Source organism: Bos indicus x Bos taurus, chromosome 3, assembly GCF_003369695.1.
Source record: "Bos indicus x Bos taurus breed Angus x Brahman F1 hybrid chromosome 3, Bos_hybrid_MaternalHap_v2.0, whole genome shotgun sequence".
NCBI lineage: Eukaryota > Metazoa > Chordata > Mammalia > Artiodactyla > Bovidae > Bos > Bos indicus x Bos taurus.
The window spans coordinates 69,531,744-69,552,273 of NC_040078.1; the positions used below are offsets into that span (position 1 = coordinate 69,531,744).

Here is a 20,530-nt window from a genome sequence, read left to right on the forward strand (position 1 = left end):
AGCTTGTTTTTTATTTATGAAAAACAGTGAGCATAGTTGTTTTATAATCTGGGACTAATGATTTAAACGTTTAAAAACTTTATTAGTCAAATTTTATTGTGTGTTGATTACCGAGTTTTTGTGTGTGTGTGTGTTGTCTAGTTTCCTTCTATAATTTGCTTTTTTAATTGTGAGGTGCCTATTTCGTTAGAAAATTATTTGTGAGAATTCTTAGAATAAAGATGAATTTGAACAGAAGTCTGTTATTGTCTGTCAGTTTCTTAGGAACCCATACATATTAACTTCACATATACTGCAAATTCAAATGAGAGTGTTTTCACCCATCTTACTGCTCAGTGTCACGGTAACTTTCTGAAGGGTAGGGTCCATTTTATTCTGAGGGTATAGTCCTTTGAAGTGCCAGCTTAGCAGAGGAACGATTTCCTATTGGACTTTCCTGCTCATCTTGAGCAGCCTCTAGCCTGGATCTTCTGTCCCCTTTGCTCCTTGAATTTGCTAAGTTGCTAAGTATCCTTGGGGTTATCATGACTTTAGCTGTATTCTCCTCTCTCAGGGTTCTCGCTTTCACTTTGATTTGAGCCTGGCATTTCTTCATTGTTTTGTCAGCTCTCCAGTGCTCTAAAAATATTCTTTAAACTTTATATTCAGAATATTTAGTTGTTTTTATAGAAAGAGAGAAAGGAAAAACAGTTGAACCCCTCATGCTTTTGGAATTGAAGCTAACAGACTTTCACTTCTAGATTTAATCTTCACAGTTCCATGTATCTACTGCTGTGGCATGTCAGGGCTCCCTTGGTGGCTCCGACGGTAAAGAATCTGCCTGCAATGCCTGAGAACCAGGGTTCAGTCCCTGGGGAAGGGAATGGCTACCCACTCCAGTATTCTTGCCCGGAGAATCCCATGGACAAAGGAGCCTGGTGGGCTACAGTCCACGGGGTCTCAAAGAGTTGGACACAGCTGAGTGACTAACACACACACACAATGTCATGGCAGGTTATTTAGTCAAGTCATTGTCTTTCGTGCTAGATTTCCCTTCCCTAGTTTTTTCCCTCCCTTCTCTAAATCAGCGCAGAATGTAAAAGAAATAAACCCCCAAAGTTTTCTTTTGACATTGAACTTAAAATATGTTTACACTTTTTGTGAAAAATCCGTTCTAAAAGGAAAAAAAATTCATGAGCATTTCTGCCTCACATATGTTCTATAGATTTTACAAGTATAAAAACCAGGCTGTTTTATCTTTGACTTGATCCAAGGAGACAGGACTCCAGGAAGGAGTGAGATAAGTCCCCAGGCATCCATTCCAACTGAATATCTTGTTCTGTAACACACCCCAACCCACAGCACTAAGAAAAAAGAACATCAGTCTCTCTCTTATGCTCTCTCTCTGAGTAGATTTAACAGTTTAGAGTGGATCATGAAATAGGTTGTGTATCCCTGATGGCTGCTCTTTCCCTGATGGTCATTATAAGTGACTAGTTTGACCAGTTGGTTAAAAACCATAGTTGACCACAATTTTTCCTCAGTTGTCTTATAAGTAGAGGCATCCACATGATACAGATTCTAATAGTGCACTCCATCTGCAGTTTTTATTTGTTGGTCATGATGCTTTGTGGGTAGAAATTATGCACTAAAATATGTTTTCGTTCTTACATTTGAGGCTCAGGAATAGGGATGTTTTCCCAGTGATTATTATCTTCCATCATCTTGAGTTGTAGTAAAAGTCAGAGTTGATAAGCAGTTTAATTTTGTTCTCATAAATAACCTCTGGGTGATATGAGGAAGTAGAAGAGATGTTATCACCAGCTACCAAAATGCTTTATGCACTTGTGATAAATTGACCAATTCTTGCTATTTTTCTTTAGTAGTGTTTATTCTTAAGTTCAACAGAAGTCTTTTACTCAACTATAGCTTTAAAGGTAATTTTCTCCTTTTTTGTTTTACAAAAGTTAATGTTCATATTTATATAATGATGAAAACTATCATTTTCCCTAACCTTTATTCATTCACTGTGTTCTTGCCTGAACTCTGTAGATGGAAAGGCCAGATGAAGTCACTTATTTTTATTTTTAGGGTAAGTAAATATGCTCCTTATTTCCTATCTCTGGTTGTGAAATTGTTCTTATAGTTTCTTGGAGGTATGGGAATAGGGCTTGGCATGCTAATGAAATATATAACCTATGAAAACTGGAAAATAAGGAGTTGCTTCAGTGTAATTAGAATATGTTATTGGTCTTTTTTTTTTTAAGTGCCTCATGTTGAGCAATAAAATACAAATATGGCTAGAAAGAAATATTAGAAAACCCAAGCTGATAACCTTCAAACTCAATTCATGTTCTTGTTTGCTTCCAGACTATTTTTAAATCAATATTGATTGATAATTTTATTTATTCTGAGATGTGTGGTTATCCAGTAATTCATGGCTGCTCTATAGCACAAATTCAGTGCTTTGTCACAGTAGTCAAGGAAAATCATTTTTTCAGAAGTACATTTCCATTGCCCCCAACCGTGTATCTTTCAGCATTGCCTATAAAACTGGTCTATTAGGAAGCAGCCTGAGTGTTTTATGTACGTTTTCTTTTGCTTGCTCAGTGGACATGAGGCTTCTTTTTTTACATATTTCTTCTAAGGTTGACATTCTAACTGAGTGTTAACAATTTGTGTTCATATAGGACAGATTATTTCAAATGATGATGCAAGCTATTTAGAAACCAACCCTGTGGATTTAAAGTGAAAGTGAAAAAGTCGTTTAGTCATGTCCGACTCTTTGCAACCCCATGGACTATACAATCCATGGAATTCTCCAGGCCAGAATACTGGAATGGGTAGCTTTTTCGCTTTCCAAGGGATCTTCCCAACCTAGGGATCGAACCCAGGTCTCCCGCATTGCAGGTGGATTCTTTACCAGCTGAGCCCCAAGGGAAGCCCCCTAAAAAAAATCTTTGAAAAAAAATATTAAAAAAAAAAATCTTAAAGCAAGAGATTTGACATTCCAGTGTTTTGTCATAGGATGTTTTGTCATTCATATGTTGAGGAAGTTTTTCAATATGGGGGAAGAACAACCATCAAAAGATCATGATACCATAGTATTGTTTGGTTTGGATCAGTGCTGAAGGAGTCTTATTTGCATATCTGTTCATCTTGCCATGTCCAATGTGGGGTCATGTTTCTGCTCAAGAGGAGTTTCTGGAAGGCACATCATTTTCTGCAAGAGACATTGCCATCATGCGGTGATGAAGCATGGTACTATGCCCTTTCTTTCACCCCTACCAAGTGTACTCCTCTGCGGTGCTTCTGGAATTGCCTCATGTTCTCTCATTGCTACAGTCTCAGTCAGGCACCTACCACCACCTTATGTCTGAAATATGACAGCAATCTTCACGTTGGTTCCTCTGCCTTTGCTTTTCTGTTTCCTCTGCATCATGCAGAAGCATAAACATGTGACGATTGTGTTACTTTCCCAGAAGACTTGAGGGGCTCTGTAAATCCTCCAGCTCCTGATGGTGTGCGTCATTCCACTAACTGCTCTCATGTTTCTTCCCCCAGATTCTCTCTTTGCTCTGGCTCAGCATGTGCTTTTGTCCAGCTTTCCCAGATGACACAAGATTCTATCCTTTAAGCATGCTCAAAATTTCTTTCTTTCAAAAAGTGATTTCATAAATGTTACACCCAGCTCAGTCATTGAAAGCATTTAGAATTGTTGGTGTCACTTATAGTCAGTGTGACAATCCAACTAAAGTTGGGTTGCATTAGATCTGCACAGATTGACTTTCATTATAAAGGTGATTTACATATACTTTACTATTTTCCAGTTAGATGGTCATCCTGAAGAAAGAAATTGTTTCCTTCTTTTTTCATTTTGTACTTTTTGCTACTATCTATCACTTTATAAATGACAAAATGGAACTTCAGAGAGAAAAAAAGCAATTCTCTCAAGATCATGCAGCTTGTAGTGGCAGAGATGACATTTGATGCCAGGTAATTTGATAGCAATTTTTACTCACCAGTATGAGGTACTGTCTCCCTTACTTCCTTTGTTAACTCCTACTGATCTTGACATTACAAAATGAATGATAAATTAGTGTTAGTGATAAGGGAGTCATTTTTTTTTAATGGAAGTGTGTTTTTAGGAGTCTATTAACTTGCTTTTAATCCAAGTTGAAACCTGTCTAAAATAATTAGCTGATGATTGTTAAGATTGATTTCCTATTTGTATTTTTATAACCTAAATTAAAATAGTGTTAGTCTTTCAGTCATGTCTGACTCTGCCACCTCATGGACTGTTGTCCACCAGACTTTTCGGTGGAATTCTTCATGCAAGAACACTGGAGCAGGTTGCCATTCTCTTCTCGAGGGAATCTTGTGACCCAGGGATTGAACCCAGGTCTCCCGCACTGCAGGCAGATACTTTACTACCTGAGCCACCAGGGAAGAGTTCACAATTACATTGACATTATTTTTAAACTTACTCTATAAATATTTATTGAATGCCTATTATGTATACACCAGATACTGAAGCAGATAATAGCAATAGAGCAATCCCCAAAGTCTAGTTTCTGCCCTAAATGAGCTATCAATCCAATAGGAGGAATAGTCATGTGTATTAGCTTCCTCTTGCTGCTGTAATGACTTAGCACAAATGAGGTGGTTTAAAATCACACAGACTTATAATTCTGGAGGTCAGAAGTCCACAATAGGTCTCAGTGGACTGAAATCAAGGTGTCACAGGGCTGCATTATTTCCTAGAGATTCTATGGGAGAGAAATCAGTTTTCTTAAATTTCCACTTTCTAGAGGTTGCCACTACTCTTGCCTGGAAAATCCCATGGACGGAGGAGCCTGGTAGGCTGCGGTCCATGGGGTCGCTAAAAGTCGGACATGACTGAGCGACTTCACTTTCTCTTTTCAGTTTCATGCATTGGAGAAGGAAATGGCAACCCACTCCAGTGTTCTTTCCTGGAGAATCCCAGGGACGGGGGAGCCTGGTGGGCTGCCGTCTCTGGGGTCGCACAGAGTCGGACACGACTGAAGTGACTTAGCATAGCATAGCATAGAGGTTGCCACGTTCCTTGACTCATCACTCACTTCAGTCATCAAAGCCAGCAACGGCCAGTCAAGTTTTTCTCGTGTTGCATCACTTTGACCTTGTTTCCGCTGTCACATCTCCTTTGACTCTTCTGTCTCCCTTTTTCCTATTTAAGGACTCTTGTGATTATACAAGGCTCACCTAGATAATCCAGGATAATCTCTATGTTTTGTGATTTTCCACTTAACTAAATCTGCAAAGTCCCTTTTGCCATGTAAGGTAACATAGTCACAAGTTTGGAGATTAGGACATGAGCATCTATCTACCACAGCATGTAAACAAACAACTCGTTGGTACAGTATACCACATGCAACAATACAGTATACCACGTGCAATAATAGAAATATATGTCCCAAAGATGAATGGAATTAGCTACCATGATGTAGGGGCCAGTCAAAGTGGGCTCCACTTACTGGCATAATGACCAGTAGAATGTCTTTAGTCCTTGTCCTTCTTGAAAATGAATGGGAAATTTGTGAGCAGAACTGTAGACTTCCTTTAGCCATTGCCAAGGGAACAAAGAGGGGAAAGTCCTATTATTCAGAGAGCACTGTATAAAATAGGAGCTTCCCTGGTAGCTCAGCTGATAAAGAATCTGCCTGCAATGCAGGAGATTCCAGTTCAATTTCTGGGTTGGGAAGATCCACTGGAGAAGGGAAAGGCTACCCATTCCAGTATTCTTGGGCTTCCCTGGTGGCTCAGCTGGTAAAGAATCCACTGTTCTTTACTGGCTGAGTCACTTTTGGAGGGGAACCATAGCGGTTCAGAATTACTAAAAGATCAAGTTTGAAGTGAGGGATGGTAGGAGATGAGGCGGGTGAATGGGCCAGATCGAGAAAGGCCATATGGGCTGTGAAATTGGAACATTGTCCACTAAGAAATGGCAAGGAATATGGCTCTTTGTCCTTCCTTAGAGGGAAGAAAACCTTTTCCTTTGATAAAATGACAGATCCTCATTTATAGACACACCATCATAAACATATTTGAAAAGTAAAGTAAAACAAGTATTTAATTATTCCCAATTCTCAACTGCCTGTTGTAGAATACTAAAGTAAGACAACTTTGTACCACATTATTTTTCCATGCTTGTTGGAAAGTTATCTGATGTGCTTGCTCATAATAGTTCTAAGTTCTTGGATACTTGTTTGCCCCACCTTAGTTCCCCCTTCACACTCTTAAGTCACATTAGATTATCTGAAGGAGAACACTTGAAGGCATAACATTAAATGTCTCAGATTTTTGCTTTAAATGATCAGTGGTAGATATATTGTCATTTTCTTTGAGAATCAGATTGCTTTTAAGAAAGAAAAGTGTCTGGTCATGACCAGCTGCTTTATCTTGCTGTTTTCATTTGACTGAGTCATGTGCAGTTGACATCCATAAACTGAACTAATTACCTGGACTGTTTTTCATAATCTTCAGGAATTATTTCTAGTAAGAAAAAATTGCACTGTATGCCTGCAATATAAACTGTTAGCTATAATAACAAATGTGCAACTGTCTATAATGAATAATTTTTAGTGATTCTATTATCACAACAATTTTGGTGATCAGAGAGTCATAAGAACTGATGAAGCTTTTAAAATGATTACCTAATCTTAATTTCTTTTCTTTTCCTTTAAGTGAGAAATATAAATTGCACTTAATTAGCTGAGCTATGTGGTAGTGAAGCATTATAGCTCTTTTTACTTAGCTGGTCCCTCAGTCTATTTATTCCAGAGATGCAATTAGAGCACATGAGAGCCTCAGAAAAAGCAATGCCCTGTATTGATTTCAGGAAATAAAAAATTTGCATGACAATACGGATTCTGTCAGCGCATAGGGCAGGGTGAAGTTATCACTTTCCAGCTGCTATTACTATATGAAATCAGCTAAATCTTATCATTTGACTGAGGTCTTAGTGTATTTGCAACTGAAATATAAGGCAGCCAGAAATTACAGTCAAAAAGTGTCAGCTTTTCAGAAGATTTGACAATAACGTTTCATTTACACCACAATCCACTTTTTCACTTTGTAAGGTACAAATCACACAAAAATTGGAAGCCAGCCTAGACACTTTTAAACCAGTTTTGCCCATCTTTTTGAAAAAAGAATAATTACAGGATCAATATAAGTTTCCAACCTCTTTCAATATATTTTCTTTCCCCACTCATCTATGAAATTTCTCTAAGGTCACTATTGAGAAGTTTACTGCCAGGTAGCTCTGCAGAGGCTTTGGGGTCAGACTGAATGCCACCTCCACCTCTTGTTAGCTGACTGAGCTAAGGCAAATTAGCTGTGAGTCAACTTCCTCATCTATAAAATGGAAGGATAACAGTGGCATACATCATAGAATTATTGAGAGCATTAAATGACAAAATAAATATGCCAGTGCTATTGTATTGCATAGTTCAAGGGGGTACTATTCACATTGTGTTTGTGTAAAATTATAAAAAATGACATATGTGTGTAAAGCTGTTATAGCAGTTCCTGGTACAAATAAGCATTCACTTAATAATATTTCTGTGGAATTTATAATCCTTCTTTCTTGAAACTCTTGAGTTTTCTTGAATGTCACTTTCTGCTTCTCTTCCTGTAGCTGTTATGTCTTACTCTTAATTGTGTGTTTCCCAAAGCTCATACATATCTAATGATTTGCTTTTCTCTTACTTCATTAGGCTTGGTCTGTTATGTACAGCTAGAATTAAGGACAGTGCATGAATGAAACAGAGGTTAATAATAAAATTCAGAATTCAGTTGCTTAGTCATGTTTGACTCTTTGTGACCCCGTGGACTGCATTATGCCAGGCTTCCCTGTCTGTCACCAACTTCCTGTAGCCTGCTCAAACTCATGTCCATCAAGTCGATGATGCCATCCAACCACCTCTTCCTCTGTTGTCCCCTTCTCCTCCTGCCTTCAGTCTTGTCCAGCATCAGGGTGTTTTCCAGTGAGTCAGTTCTTTGCATCAGGTGGCCAAAGTATTGCAGCTTCAGCTTCAGCATTAGTCCTTCCAATGAATATTCAGGGCTGATTTCCTTTAGGATGCACTATTTGATCTCCTTGAAGTCCAAGAGACTCTCAAGAATCTCCTCCAACAGCAAAGTTCAAAAGCATCAATTCTTTGGTGCTCAGCTTTCTTTATGGTCCAATTCTCATATCCGTACATGACTACTGGAAAAACCATAGCTTTGACTAGATGGATCTTGGTTGGCAAACTCATATCTCTGCTTTTTAATATGCTGTCTAGGTTTGTCATAGCTTTTCTTCCAAGGAGCAAGCGTCTTTTATTTTCATGGCTGCTGTCACCATCTGCAGTGATTTTGGAGCCCCCCCAAAATAAAGTCTGACACTGTTTCCCCACCCATTTGCCATGAAGTTTTTGGGACCAGATGCCATGATCTTAGTTTTTTGAATGTTGAGTTTTAAAGCCAACTTTTTCACTCTCCTCTTACACTTTCAGCAAGAGGCTCTTCAGTTCCTCTTTGCTTTCTGCCATAAGGTTTGTGTCATCTGCGTATCTGAGGTGATTGATATTTCTCCCAGAAATCTTGATTCCAGGTTGTGCTTCATCCAGCCCAGCATTTCACATGATGTATTCTGCATATAAGTTCAATAAGTAGGGTGACAATATACAGCCTTGGTGTACTCCTTCTGCAATTTGGAATCAGTCCGTTGTTCCATGTCCAGTTCTAACTGCTGCTTCTTGACCTGCATATAGATTTCTCAGGAGGCAGGTCAAGTGGTCTGATATTCCCTTCTCTTTAAGAATTTTCCACTGTTTGTTGTGATCCACACAGTCAAGGCTTTGGTGTAGTCAGTAAAGCAGAAGTAGATGTTTTTCTGGAACTCTCTTGCTCTTTCTATGATCCAGCAGATGTTGGCAATTTATCTCTGGTTCCTCTGCCTTTTCTAAATCCATATTGAACATCTTAAAGTTCTCGGTCACATACTATTGAAGCCTGGCTTGGAGAATTTTGAGCATTACTTTGCTGGTGTGTGAGATGAGTGAAATTGTGTGGTAATTTGAACATTCTTTGGTATTGGCTTTCTTTGGGATTAGAATGAAAATTGACCTTTTCCAGTCCTATGGCCACTGCTGAATTTCCCAAATTCTCTCAAGTGACCTAGTGGTCTCCAAATCTGATTGTACAACAGAGTGATCTGATAGGACAAGCCTACCCCAGACCTTTAGAACTATAGTATTTGGTGTGGAGGGGCTAGATGAAATGGTTTTGGTATATTTTAGCTGTTCAGACAGTTTGGGGATGGAAATCTTGAACCAGCAAGAATGTCAGCACTAGTGTTCTTTCTCCAAGTCAATGCACAGGTCCTGAGTACTGGGGGAAAGTAGAGCCCAAGTTCAGCACCAGTCAGGAGGTGAAGAGATCTATCTGTTCATGACCGCCTCTGGCTCCATGGCACCCTCTGAATGTCTCTATCATGGCTCTTAACACCAGTGTTGAAATTTTAGTCTTAAGCTTATATTTCGTATTTTCACTTGAGATTTGTGAAAGCAGACTTAGTCTCCAGAATTCTTCCTCAAATCCCTACCAACTTTTTATTGCAAGAATATAATAAACGCTGTTAAAATGAGTTGTTGAAACCTTAAGTCAGATCAAGAGAGGGAGTGTATTAGTGGTAGTCTTTGGTTGCCTGTAACAGATGTGAACTAGCAAAAAGCAAGATAAAGGACTTCAGTATAAGGATATAATATATCACACAAAACTCAACCCAGGTCTCAGGTAGGGACTGGAACAGAAAGCTGAAGTCTATGAAGATTTCCATCTTTGCTGCTTCTTATACATTGGCTTCAGTGATTTCTTTCTGAAAGCTTTCTTTCTCTGCTTCTCTGGTCTTCAAGCTTTACATTTTGCAGTTCTGATCTTTCACTGTCTGTTTTAATTCTAATCCCTGGGATAGAGTGACCAGAAATGAATGACTGGCCTAGTTTGGGTGTAATATCCAAACCAGATCCAGTCACTGATTGCCAGGAAACAGCTACAAGGGAGAAACTTGGTGGCTAGAGACCATGCCTGTGGATTAGAGAGGAAATCAGTTCCCAGAGAAATGGTGACTAGACTCCCTGAAATGTATTTGTCGCCATGAGGTAGAGGCAGACAAGGCAGTCAAAAAAGGAGAAGCTGACAATTATGTCAGAACTGAAGTATTTACAGCTATCTCAAACAGAAAACACTCTACTCATTTCCCCCAGAGTAGGAACTCATGCTGGGTTTGCAGGGTATGACCCCAGGAGTCTGTTTTGCTGCAATGAGACAGGGCAGTATGACTCCCAGGTCCATTATATACCATGTTTGTGATAGTGGGTACCTTGGCCTCTCTATGTCTGGGCTTTTGCATATGTACAATGAGGCTAATAATAGTTTCTAATCTAACTAAAGAATACATTTATTTTTCAAAGTAAGCAAAATAAGGCATGAAAACACTTAGAACAGTGCTTAACATTTAATGATTGAAAACGTGTTAAATATTATTGTTATTGTCACTATAACAACAGATCCTGATATTCTTTATGGAATTTATTACTTTTCATGTGATAAAGTTATGACTTCCAAGTATTTATCTCAAGGTTTGACCCAGACTTCAATTTCTTTAAAAAAATCTTTTTATTGAAGTATATTTGATTTATGATGTGCCAACCTCTGGTGTATAGCAAAGTAACTCAATTTTACACATATATACATTCTTTTTTAAAATATTATTTTCCATTATGGTTTATCCCAGGATATTGGATGTAGTTTCCTGGGCTTTACAGTAGGACCTTGTTGTTTATCCATTCTAAATGTTATATCTTTTATCCTCCATCATCAAATTCCCAGGTCATTCCTCTCCCTCTCCATAAGACTTCAGTTTCTTGATTTAAGTTGAACACTGGACTTTGAGTTAGATGTCCCCATGAGCTGAATCAGCCTCATGCTCTTTTTCTCCTAACAACTTTACAGTTTCTTCCATTTGCTAACGTTCCCAACTGTTTTAATAACGTCAACCTTAAACTGAGGTAAAAGACCAGAAGTAACTGAGAATCACAGTTTCTAGGTCTGAAATCTCTTTATTTGGTCTTTTTTTTGACATTTCTCTTTCACACCCTAAGTCTTACCATTCAAGTGCTTTTTATCTTTGTCATGTAATTCAGACTAAGAATGAATATACATAGGGGCTTACTAAGTGTCAACCAGTGTTTTAAGTATTTTTACAAGTATTAATTCATTTAATCCTCATAACATCTTTATGGTGTACTATTGTCATCCCCATTTATAGATATATGGGATTTCCTGTTGGCTCAGACAGTAAAGAATCTGCCTGCAATGCAGGAGACCTGGATTCAATCCCTGGGTTGGGAAGATCCCCTGGAGAAGGGAATGGCTACCCACTTCAGTATTCTTGCCTGGAGAATCCCATGGTCAAAAGAGCCTGGAGGGCTATAGTCCATGGGATCACAAAGAGTTGGACATGACTGAGTGACTAACCCTTTACACATATGGAAACTGAGACTCAGAGAAGTGATATGATCTGTCTAGGGTCATGGCTAGTAAGTGACAGAGAATAGGCAGACTGACTCCAGAGCCATTGCTCCTAACCCCTAAGCCGCATGACTGCTCTGTGATAACGGATGCATCTCTCTTTCCATTACTTCCACCACCATTTGGGGTGGGGCTCACATGACTTCACCTCTATTATTGCAATAGGTTCCTAGTTGGTCCCCTTGACTTTGCGCTTTGTGATAGCACTTATATACTGCCACTAGATTATTCTTTAATTAAGCCCTGCTTCTACCATGTCATTCCTTTGTTGAAAATCCTTCTATAACCCAAGATCCATGACTGTCAATACCCAAACTTGAGCCCAAAGATGTGAGATGTAAATGTGCAGAATTTGTATCAGAAAGAGACCTATCCAACTAAGTGACAACTTGAAACAATGAAGGTAAACCTACGGTTTATTCTAGAAGCTGAGGCCTAGCATTCCCCTATCCTGGGGGATACCCAAAGTGTGTCCTGCAGCCACTGGCCCTTCTCAACTCTGAGCTCTGGGTATTTCCTCAGATAACTTGTCCTTGTGAACAACCAGCATCTGAAAAGTCAGATTAAAATTGCTACCTACCTTCCAAGTTACAGGAAAAACTCACATGAGATCTGGGAATGAAATAACATTTAGAATCAAAATGGTTCTTCTTCATATGAGAAAGATGAAACTACAGTTTTTTTGCATTGTTATAGTTCTAGGCAAAAAAAGAAATACTTCTATGACTCCTTGTTGGCTTAGGATGTATAAAGTACCTTCTGTTCCTAGTTTTTTAGGCTTTCTGTAGTCTGGTTCCATACTATCTATTTAGCTTTATGTTTTACTCCTTCTGTTTGATTATCTAGGACTCCAATCAGGCTGATCTTTTCACCATCCCCGTGCATTTGCTGTTTGTTCCTAACTCTATGACTTCATACTTGTCCATCTCAAGATACCGTGACTCTAGGAAGTCTTCCCTACTAATCTCAACTGAATGTGACCTTTCCTTCCTTAGAATGCTCCTAATACTTTCCTTGTACCCTCTCTTATGGTATCATATTCTGTCTTGTTTTCTGTGACTTGTGGTCTTTTCTTATTTCTCTCCCTGCTCACCAGTTTGTTAGCCTGTTGAAGAAAGAGACTGTGTTTCATTAAACCCTGTATTCCCTGCAGTGCTTCTTTCAATGCAGAGCACATAATGGGCGATCAATATGTAGTTACTGAATTTAACGGAGTTCTAGTTTCACCCATTCAGAATGTTTCTCTTTTCCCTTTTATTTTATTCCAATCTTTCAGAAAAATCTCACTTCTTGAATGAAATGCTCTTGACTGCTCTAGTCCTCGATGAAACTTACTTTCTCAGAACTCTTGTAACACTTCAAGCCAATACCATACAATTTAGTACTTTATTATTTTATACAGTCTATTCATTGCTTGTGTATTATAAGACTTGATATATAAAGATTTCAAGAAATGTTTGTTGAATGAATCAATATGTCAATCTTGCCCACCAACTGTAGGGTCTCCAAGACAGGAAGCATCCTTTATGTATCTCTGTATGCCCTCAGAGCTCTCAACATATAACAGGTGCTTTATGAATACTTGCTGACTGATTGGCTCTTGAATTTCTGTTCCAAGTCTGTCCTCTCCTTCCTGTTGTTCTGCCCTCAGCCTGTGATTACACTGAAGAGGCTTTGGAGTCCTCAGGTCTAATTTCCCCATTGAGTACAGGCTGAGTCAGATTGCTGACACACAGGCCTCTTTTTTCCAGACCCTTTTAAAATTCTGGCTTTAATTTAGGCCTTTTTATAGGGACAAATGCCTAGAGGAAGGGAGCAGGAATCCTTTAGTCAGGGGGGTGAGAATTGCAAAATATAAACCTTTGGCCAGAAATGATTTTACAGAACTTGTTACTGGGTGTACCCAGTACATGTGGGGGAAAAGGCCGTTCTGTGTCTACTTTGTATCGTTTAAAGACAAGGGTAATATATGACAATTCATGTTACAACAGTGAATGACTAGGGCATTTCTTCAGATGGTACGAAGTCTACCAGTAGATCTAAAAAATAACAATCAAAAGCAATAAAAATAACATTTGTATAGTAAAATATAATAATGATTTTTGCATACGATATAGCCAACATGGCAGGGACCAATAGTGACTGGTATTCCAATTTCTCAAAGGAAAGCTCCATGTACTGAGAGGAAAGGGAGAAGTGTGATAAGCAGATGTCTCTCTTACATTGTGCACCTCACAAGTACACAGCAACACTTGGAAATGGCAGATGGTAGAATGCGTTTTTGCAGACTGGAAGGGCTTCAAGTTTTGCTCTCTTGGCTGTGATCTATGATGTTGCTGCTCAGAACAGTGGGAGATATGTACACAGTGTGCCTAAGAATATGGTGCTTAACAACTCTTCCCAGACTTGCTTCTAGCTGGAGAGAGAGAAAATGATTGACAGCTGTGTCCAAGGTATAACTGATGTTTCACTGGACCAAAGAATGAGTTCAACACTGCACTAAGCACTGGCTAAGATAGGAATTTTTCTTTATTCATATTTTATGTATATTTATTTGCCATTTCATTGGCTTCCATGCTTAGAAAGTTCTTTATTTTAAATGCAGGTACTCCAAGGTCATATGATCCGCATTTCAGAGGACCCGTTGTCAACAGGTAAGCAGTTCTTTTCTCTGGAATGCATTTGTTAACAAACACAGAAAGCTTATTATTTTTTTTTTTATATCATTTTCCGGTCAACAGAGAATTGTGTCTACTATGAGAAGGAAATGACTTATTTTTAGAATAAATGTCCCCTTATTTATACAGGGTAAGTACAGGGAATAAATCTTCCCATGAGTCATGAATATCCTCTCCTATTCAGCAAACTAACTGCCTCAATTTATTAGACTGAAGAGTTTGTGTTTCTTGAGAAGAGAAGCAAAAAACTGCTTTACAAGATTTAACCACTTTGTAGAGAAGCAGACGCATTCCAGTTGTTTTATGCACCTGTTTACTCTGTCGCCACCGCAAATGCAGAGTTGCTATGCCAACTTCTTCCACACAGGGTATTTGTGCCACTCAGCCTTCCAAAGCAGAGAGCTTTCTCAGAGTCATCCATTCACCAATGCCACATGTATGCTTTAGGGTATTTTAAACTGCTTTAGGGTATTTTAAACTGCTTTAGGGAAATATCTGCTTGTCTCAACTGGTGTTTCTCCTGCAAGGTGGCATGGCATTTAAAAAGTATCCAGTAATTCACAGGCTTCTTTTATTATTATTTTCTACCCTCTATTCTCAGGTTTCCTGCTAATCAAAAAGGGATCTTGCAGGGTAGAATGGCTAAAAATGAAGAGAATATTATGCTGTGGGTAGCTTTTTTTTTTATTTTTTGCTTAGCATTGACTTTGATTTCTGGCAGTTGCATGTCATAATAAACTGTAATGTGAAATAATGATCAGTGTCCTTATTTGCACTTGCCAGCATGTATATTAGCATTACTGTTATGTCTCTGTAATATCCTAGCTTTAAACAAAAGTGTATCTAGTTTATTCTAATTCTGTAAGAAGCCAAGTCATTTGTTTGAGTCACTCAAAGATGTACCTATGCCCTCTTTAGAGTAAGTCTGAAATCTCTCTCATTCTGTCCATGGTAACACCATGAATACATTTTATTGACCAGTGTACAAACAGCCTCATTTGATATGGAGGTTACTTTTACTGTGCTTGCATTCATTTTATAGTAACTAATTTGTATGAATGGCATCTAGCTTATTGACCTCAAGAGACCTCTAGATATAATCCAGATTCAACAGTAGAAACAAAAACAATGATAATAAGGGAGCTACCAAATTTACACAGATGAAATACAGATTAGAGTTAATGCCTTTTCTAGCCATAGAGAAGAAAGCAGAGTTTGGTCTGACTGGCTGTGGGTGTGGGGAAGGAGGTTAAAATCTGTCTTCAGTTATTTAGAATGTACTGGTAGAACCAGGCGGTCCAGGTAAAGTCTAAAGCACCGTGATGATCACTGTGAGAAAGTAATCTATTTTTACTAAGGGCCTTTTGTGATGTCTTAGCACCAAAACGCCTTCAAAGGTAAAATAATCATTGTGTATACCTCCCCTTCCCCCTAATTCTTTAGTTTAAGAATGGAGAGAAGTATTGTAAAACCATGGGGGCTTAACTATAGAAAGACACAGTTTGCTCATTGGTAAATTTTCAGATGCAGAGGTTTATAATGCATTTTCTGGGAAAATAGTTGGGGTGTTTCAAGAGCAAGTGAGAAACCCCACCTTCTTCACATTACCTCTGCAACAAGGCCAGCTTTAATAACATGTTACTTACATAAAGTCAATTTCTTTTTGAGAGATCCCAAGTCTTACCAGATATTCCAGCAGACCTTCACAGCACTGTCTGCTCATCATTCACAATGTTCTGTATACCTCTTCAGTTCACAAGAACATCATTTTGTGCCCAGTGATCAGCCAACTGTAGTTGTTTCCAAGAGAAGTGAAGGAACGATGGTAATTCCATAGAACAGATTAACTTAGTTTTTCATTTGTGATACTAAAGGTGAAACTCCAATACTTTGGCCACCTCATGCGAAGAGTTGACTCATTGGAAAAGACTCTGATGCTGGGAGGGATTGGGGGCAGGAGGAGAAGGGGATGACAGAGGATGAGATGGCTGGATGGCATCACTGACTCGATGGATGTGAATCTGAGTGAACTCCGGGAGTTGGTGATGGACAGGGAGGCCTGGCGTGCTGCAATTCATGGGGTTGCAAAGAATCGGACACGACTGAATGACTCAACTGAATTGAACTGAACTTAGATAAGAGGGACTTCCTGGCTGGCTCAGTGGTAAAGAATCCACCTGCCAATGCAGGAGTTTGATCCTGGGCCAAGAAGATCCCCTGGAGAAGGAAATGGCAACCCACTCTAGTATTCTTGCCTGGAAAATCCCATGGACAGAAGGAGCCTAGTGGGCTATAGTCCAAGGGGTCACAAAGAGTCAAACACGACTTAGTGATGAAACAACATTAACTAAGATAAGAATTGGGCATATATGGAAGCTAATGTCCCATAATGTTGACAACAAACAACAATTCTTGAAGAAATATTTGACTGCATTGGGTCTTAGTTGCAGCACACAGACTGAGTTGGTTTGCAGTGTGTGGGATCTTAGTTCCCTAATCAGGTATCAAACCTGAGTCCCCTATATTAGAAGGCATATTCTTAAGCACTGGACCTCCAGGGAAGTTCCACAAACAGTGTTTTTGATAGTCCCGTTTGGAAAGGTAGTTAGCCAGTGCCTGTGCTTTGTCCCCTATATTCAACAGAATTTTAGCACTGGATTGAGGTTGTGAGATTTTTGTAAAAGTTTAAGGGATGTTTAGCAGTATTCTTGGCAGTACCATTAGAGGGCAAAAATGAATGCACATAGAAAACTAAGAAATAAATCTCTTTTACAAGCTGCTACATGAGAAAGTTCTCTTACAATTTTACAACTAAGAAAAATTTTAATTTAATGGAAAGTTGGTATACTTTCTTCTGTTGTATAAAGAGAACTGTAATCTACTGTTTCTCCTTTTGTCCTGACTTGTAGAAAGCCGACTGATAATTTAATTTCAGTGCCAGCAACTACATTAGCCTTTGAGTCGAGCATTTCTTTTTAGGATTTTGAATTTCTATTTCTATTTTAATAATGCTGTTGCACCCAGTTTTAAGTCATTTCACTAACTCAGAATATTCATTCTTGAAAGAAGCAGCTTATAGGCAGACAGGTAAATAGAAATGAAAACCTTGAATGTTCCATAATTGACTTTTTCCCTTCTCTATATACAAAATAGATGAAGGACCTATGGCTGATACTAATGAAATTGATAGGTTTCACAATGCTGAAAATAACTATTATTATAAATGGTACAAAATCTGTCTGGAATGTAATAACCTGTGCTTATTTTTACCTGAGGCACTGGGGAAAGGTTAAATTCACTATCATGAAGGGATTTGAAGAGAGACTGAAGGGGGATTTATTATGAATGTTGTGAAGGGGACTCATTCATATAAAGGACTTGCACTAAATGACCTCTGAGTCTTTTCCAACCTTGAAACTCTGTGACTCAATATTTTTATTATTGTAATTAGCATACAACATTATATTAGTTTCAGGTATACAACATGGTGATTTGATATTTTTTGTTCATTATGTTAGTTACCATCTGTCACCATGGAAAATTGTTAGAATATTATTGACTCTATTTCCTATGTATATGTTATATTCCTGTGACTTATTTATAACTGGAGGTTTGTACCTTGTTAATTCCCTTCACCATCTGTCTGTCCTCCCTTGTCTCTCCCCTCTGGTAACTATCAGCTTGTTCTCTGTATTTATGGGTCTGCTTCTGTTTTGTTTGTTCCTTTATTTTGTTTCTTAGATTCCACATATAAGTGAAATCATATGGTGTTTGTTTTTCTCTAACTTATTTCACTTAGCATAGCACCTTCTATGTCTATAGTACTGTTACAAATGGCGAGATTTCACTTTTTTATGGCTAATATTCCATTACACACATACACTATACCACACCACACCACACCACATCTTCTTTATCCATTCATATATTGATGGATACTTAGGTTGCCCCCATATCTTGGCTATTGTAATTAGTACTGCAATGAACATAGGCTGCATATATCTGTTTGAACTAGTATTTTCATTTTCCTCAGATAAATATCTTGAAGTGCAATTGCTGAATCATATGGTACTTCTGTTTTTAGTTTTGTTTTTACATTTACTTATTTATTCATTTTTATTTTTGGCTGTGATGGATCTTTGTTGCTGCACACAGGCTTTCCCTGGCTTCAGCATGAGGGGGCTATCCTCTAGCTGTGATGTGCAGGCTATCATTGCAGTGGCTTCTCTAGTTGTGGAGCATGGGCTTTAGTAGTTGTGGCACAAGGGCTCAGTGGTTGCAGCTTGTGGGCTCTAGAGTATTGGCTCAGTAGTTGTGGCACATGGGCTTAGTTGCCCCATGGCATGTGGGATCTTTCGAGACCAGGGATTGAACCCATGTCCCCTCCATTAGCAGTCAGGTACGTAACCACTGGACCATCAGGGAAGCCCTATTTTTAGTTTTTAAAGGAAACTCCATACTATTTTCCAAAGTGGCTGTACTGATTTATATTTCTACTGATAGTTCACCAGGTTTCCCTTTTCTCATACATCCTTGCCAGTTTTTATTGTTTCCTGCCTTTTTGATAAAGCGTTCTGACAGGTGTAAGGTGATATCTCATTGTAGTTTTGATTTGCATTTTCCTGATGATTAGTGATGTTGAGTACCTTTTCAGGTGCTTGTTGACCATCTGACTTTTTTGGGAAAATGTCCATTCAGGTCTTCTACTGATTTTTAAGTGAAGTTGTTTATTTTTTGATGTTGAATAGTATGAGTTATTTATATATTTTGGATATAAACTCCTTATCACATATATTGTTTGCAAATATCTTCTCTAGTTTAGTAGGTTGCATTTTCATTTTGTTGGTGGTTTTCTTCACTGTGCAAAAACTCTTTAGTTTGAACTAGTCATATTATTTTTGCTTTTGTTGCCATGGGATATTTGGAGACATATCCAAAAAGATATTGCTAGAACCAGTGTCAAAGAGGTTACTGCTTATGTTTTCTTCTAGGAGTTTTATGGTTTCATATCTTTCATTTAAATTTTTAATCCATTTGCGTTTACTTTGTTTATGGTGTGAGAAAGTTGTCTAGTTGGATTCTTTTGCAATTAGTTATCTGGTTTTTCCAACACTATTTATTGAAGAGACTGTTTCTCTCCACTGTACATTCTTGCGTCCTTTATTGTAGGTTAATTGACCATATTAGAGGGGGTTTACTTCTGAGCTCTCTATTCTATTCCATTCATCTGTGTGTCCGCTTTTGTGCCAGTATCATGCTGTTCTAATGACTATAGCTTTGTAGTATAGTTTGAAATCAGGGACTGTGATACCTCCAGCTTGGTTATTTCTCAAGATTGTTTTGGCTCTTTGGGATCTTTTGTGATTCCATACAAATTTTAGAATTATTTGTTCTAGTTCTTTGAAAAACGCTATAGGTATTTCAAAAGGGGTTGCATGGAATCTATGGATTGCTTTGGGTAATATGGTCATTTCAACAATATTAATTCTTACAATCTATGAGCACAGAGTGTCTTTCCATTTATTTGTGTCATCTTCAGTTTCTTTTATCAATGTCTTATAGTTCTCAGAGCAAAGATATTTTACTTCCTATGTTAAATTTATTCCTAGGTATTTTATTTGTTGATGCAACATTGAGTGGATTGTTTTCTTCATTTCTAATACTTCATTATTAGTGTGCAGAAAAGCAACAAATTTCTGTCTATTAAACTTATATCCTGCAACTTTACTGAACTCTTTCATTAGTTTTGAGAGTGTTTTGGTAGAGTCTTAGTGTGTTCTATATGTAGTCATGTTATATGCAGATAGTAATAGTTTCATTGCTTACCTTATGATTTGAATGCCTTTTTCCCCTTTTTTAAAATTTATTTATTTTAAATTGGAAGACAATTGCTTTATAAGATTGTGCTGGTTTCTGTCATACATCAACAAAGATCAACCATAGGTTTATATATGTCCCCTCCCTCTTGAACCTGCCTCTCACTTCACACCCCATCCTACCCTTCTAGTTTGTTTTTTATTCCTTTTTCTTGTCTGGCTAGACTCCCCAATGCCAAGTTGAATGAAAGTTGTGAGATTGGGCATCCTTGTCTTGTTCTTGATCTGAGAAGGAAATCTTCCATGTTTTTACTGTTGAGCATAATATTGGATGTGGATTTGTCATATGTGACTTCTAAGGTATGTTCCCTCTATTCACACTTTGTTAAGAGTGTTTGTCATAAATGGATGTTGAATTCTGTCAAATTTTTTTCC

The 20,530-nt window shown here is 38.2% G+C and overlaps 1 protein-coding gene across 5 annotated transcripts in view; it reads left to right on the forward strand.

The window, feature by feature from the left end:
* Positions 1-20,530, forward strand: part of SLC44A5 (solute carrier family 44 member 5) — a 432,655-nt gene that overhangs the window by 235,200 nt on the left and 176,925 nt on the right. For 4 of the 5 annotated variants that reach the window (XM_027536863.1, XM_027536861.1, XM_027536865.1 and 1 more), the window contains exon 3: positions 14,207-14,255. The exons of the other annotated variant lie outside the window; for it this stretch is intronic. In XM_027536863.1, the coding sequence (XP_027392664.1) occupies positions 14,207-14,255 (49 nt within the window). The remainder of the gene's footprint in view (positions 1-14,206; positions 14,256-20,530) is intronic. 5 annotated transcript variants of the gene reach the window in all.